General features: G+C 36.5%; 2 protein-coding genes across 2 annotated transcripts; both read left to right on the forward strand.

The window, feature by feature from the left end:
- Positions 1-246: 246 nt before the first annotated feature.
- On the forward strand, positions 247-1,182 carry LOC101630941 (olfactory receptor 14J1-like). Its single transcript, XM_004695765.1, has one exon. It carries the CDS (start codon positions 247-249, stop codon positions 1,180-1,182), a length of 936 nt encoding a protein of 311 aa, XP_004695822.1.
- Positions 1,183-3,021: 1,839 nt separating this feature from the next.
- Positions 3,022-3,945, forward strand: LOC101631174 (olfactory receptor 14J1-like). Its single transcript, XM_012734969.1, is given in 3 exon segments — positions 3,022-3,213; positions 3,215-3,695; positions 3,698-3,945. Coding segments are annotated over 3 exon segments (921 nt in total).
- Positions 3,946-4,132: the final 187 nt, after the last annotated feature.

Here is a 4,132-nt window from a genome sequence, read left to right on the forward strand (position 1 = left end):
AAGCAATACAGTTTAGAAAGTCATTACACCGGATTCCATGAGTGATTCAAAGTGTTTTACAACTGCTTGATAGTATCATGATATTCAGAACAGCTTCACATTTGAGATGAAGTGGTAGTTTCTTCAAATGGCCTCATGCCAAACTTGATTGAGTCCTGGGAAGTTTAATAGGTTAAATCACAGAAATTGTCTCAATGGATCCCTTTTTGTCTTTTAGCCAACATCACGGGGAAATTAAGAAGAAATATGGCTAATTTCACTATAAGTGGGTTTCTTCTAATGGGATTTTCAGCAAAGCCTGAGGTAGAAGTCACCCATGCTTCTCTGTTCTTGATCTTATACCTGGTGGCGGTAACTGGCAACATCCTCATTATCACCGTGACTTCCACGGACAGTAGTCTGCACTCACCCATGTATTTCTTCCTGAAACATCTCTCCTTCCTGGACCTGTGCTACATTTCCGTGACGGTGCCAAGGTCCATTTACAACTCTTTCATGCAAAATGGCTACATTTCCCTTGGGGAGTGCATGGTGCAGTGTTTTGCTTTTGTTCTCTGTGCTTGTGCTGAGCTGTCCATGCTGACAGTCATGTCTTATGACCGCTACGTGGCCATCTGCCTTCCACTGCGCTATGAAATCATCATGGATGTAAGCAAATGTGTCCACGGAGTCCTGGGAGTCTGGGTCAGCGGGGTCATTTCTGGAGCCATGCAAACAGCTGCCACTTTCTCCATGCACTTCTGTGGCTCCCATGTCATTCACCAGTTTTTCTGTGATATCCCCCAGCTCATGAAACTCTCTTGTTCTAATGAGATCGTCAACAACATTGGGGTCAGTTTCTTCTTGGTTCTTATGTCCTTTCTTTGCATTGTCTTCATTGGACTGTCCTACATACAGATATTCTCTACCGTGCTGAGGATGCCATCTGCTGAAGGCAGAGCTAAAGCTTTTTCTACCTGCCTTCCACACCTCGCAGTCATTATGCTGTTTATTACTACTGGCTCCTTTGAGTATCTCAAACCTCTTTCTGAAACTCCTAGCACATTGGACATTTTGCTGACTATCATGTACACAGTTGTGCCTCCAACACTCAACCCAATGATCTATAGCCTGAAAAATCAAGCCATAAAGGCAGCTCTATCAAAAGTTTTCCAAAGGAGAAAAGCTGACCTATTCTGTTGATTCACATCTGTTAATTTCGTTTCTTCATGGGGAGAAATGTTCCACATACATGAGGAAGCTGTCAAGTTAAATATATTGAGGCAAGTAAAAATTAACTAAGTTTATGGTAACCATATTTTTTATCTTTATGTGTTTTATGTCTGTCTACTATAACCATAATAATTATTATTGAAATAACGAATTGTTTCAAAGTTAAGCACAAATAGAAAACTTAATAGAATCACTACATTATCAGGAAATAGACATCTCTATTCCTTGCTATCTTTTCACACATGTAAGCTTTTCTGTTCCTTTGAAATAGAAATGGTTACTATGAAAATATCTTTTTAAAAAATAATTTATTATCAATATATTGCATGGTTGTGAACTCAAAATACCATGTAGAATTTAATTCATCCATTCTGCACATATGTCTGTGTTCCAGTTTGGAGAATAGATTTCTGATGATGAGAACAATTAAGAAATGTCTTTGAAAGAAACAGACTATAAAAATGTGTAGACATGCAAACTGCTGACCTCATGTAAGTGAACATACAGATTAAAACTAAGAAAACTTGAAAAATTGATGACTCCTTCAATTGACTATGGAAAATCATATAGCTACTTTTCTATATCTGAAGGATTGGTATAAATTTGCAGGATTATGCCTGTATTTTCACATATTGATTAAAGAAATAAAGAAGTGGTAAATCACAAAGACAATTTGGTTCAGTATGAGAAAGAAGTCTAAAATATTTTCACTTTTAATTATGCTTTTTAAAAAATCTCACATGTGGCTTATGGTCTGATTATAATGAAATTTTATAATGTCTAAAATTCTGAGTTGAAAGAAATAACTTGCTCTTTTCCAGTATTTATGCACAAATTTGACACTACTACATAGCATTTTAAGTTAATTTGTTTATTTTTTATGAAATGCATATTATATCAATTAAATGTAAATTTTACAAATTTTTTGCAAGTGTGGTTCAAACTAAATAAGATTTAACAGCTAGACTCACACTTCTTCAGATGTATAGCATCATTTGATTGCTTCATAATTAATAGTACTGAGTATTTTAGTTTAAATGGGTAACAAATTTTTGAGTACAAATGCATAGCTTATACTTGTTTAATATTTGTTCATAAAAATGAGATGAAATGCTATTTTAGTGTGTTTATTTGCTACAAATTTTCCTATTAAAATACGCTGGTGAAGAAGTTCTATTACCTTTTCCTTTGGGATTAGTATATTTCAGATAAATTTTTATGATATATTATGAAATGACAACAGTGATTTACATATGGTAATTAATATGAACTGTCAACCTGGTGTTTCCTAACTTTATTGATTGAAATTAAATACTTTTTAGAAGAAAATAATGGATGGTTCCTCTCCCATGTAAAGTAAAATTATAATAGCACAGTAATAAATATATTGCACTTGGAGTATTATATGAACAGATCAATGAAAATTAACATTAATATTCATTTATATATATGAGTACATAAACTGCATAAAACACTTAAAATAAAAATTTAAGGCACCATACTCCCAATAACAAGGTCATACATTTTAAAATATATTTTATTAACTTAATTTTATTCTTTTTTCTTTTATTCAAATGGGAAATAATCAGATTTATCATCTTCCTTTCTCATGTTTCCATGAGTGTAAATCATTTACATTTACTCACAAAGAACTACTTTCACATTTATATTGATGCGATTTCTTCAAGTAACTTCATGCCTGCCTTGACTGAGTCCAAAATGGGTTAAGTGGCTCAGTAACATATTGCAAATTTCCAATGTTTTTCATCTTTTCTTGTAGCAAATATCATTAGGATAGTAAGAAGGACTATGGCTAATTCCACCATGAGTGGGTTTCTTCTGATGGGATTTTCTGCCAAGCCTGAGCTAGAACTCGTCCATGCTTCTCTGTTCTTAGTCTTGTACCTGGTGGCAGTGACTGGCAACATCCTCATTATCACCGCAATTTCCAGGGACAGCAGTCTGCACTCACCCATGTATTTCTTCCTGAAGCATCTCTCCTGTTTTGGACTTGTACTACATTTCTGTGACTGTGCCAAGGTCCATTTACAACTCTTTCATGCACAGTGGCTACATTTCCCTTGGGGAATGCATGGTGCAGAGTTTTGCTTTTGTTCTTTGTGGATCAGCTGAGCTGTCCATGCTGACAGTGATGTCCTATGACCGCTACATGGCCATCTGCTTTCCACTGCGTTATGAAATCATCATGGATGTCTGCACGTGTATCCACAGAGTCCTGGGTGTCTGGATCAGTGGGGTCATTTCTGGAAACATGCACAGAGCTGCCACATTCTCTATTCACTTCTGTGGTTCCAAGATTCACCAGTTCTTCTGTGATGTCCCCCAGCTCCTGAAACTCTCTTGTTCTAATGAGTACAGCAGTGACACTGGGGTCAGTGGATTCATTGTACTTGTGGCCTTTCTTTGTGTCACCTTTATTGGACTGTCCTACACCCAGATATTCTCTACTGTGCTGTGGATGCCAGCAGAGCTCAGGCCTTTTCAACTTGCCTTCCCCACCTTGCTGTTATCATTTTATTCATTTCATCTAGTTTATTTGAGTTTTTCAAGCCCCCTTTTGACTCTCCAAGTACACTGCATGTTTCCCTCACTGTTATGTACACAGCTGTGCCCCCAACACTCAACCCAATGATCTACAGCCTGAGAAATCAAGCCATGCAGGTAGTTCTAAGAAAGGTTTTCCAAGTAAGAAAAGCTGACCTTTTAAGTTGATGCACTTCTGTTCATACTTGTTTGAGAAAAGAAAAAAAAATATTTTGGAAAAACTGTAGACTTAAGTAAAAAGAGACAAAGAGAATGAATGAGTTATTAAAAAACCATGAATACGGCCCTCCCTGGTGGCGCAGCGGGTTAATGCACTGCACTGAGAAACTAAAGCCACTTCTGCACGAGTTCGATC

This window comes from Condylura cristata, unplaced genomic scaffold, assembly GCF_000260355.1.
Source record: "Condylura cristata isolate star-nosed mole 26May11 unplaced genomic scaffold, ConCri1.0 scaffold00250, whole genome shotgun sequence".
Taxonomy (NCBI): Eukaryota; Metazoa; Chordata; class Mammalia; order Eulipotyphla; family Talpidae; genus Condylura; species Condylura cristata.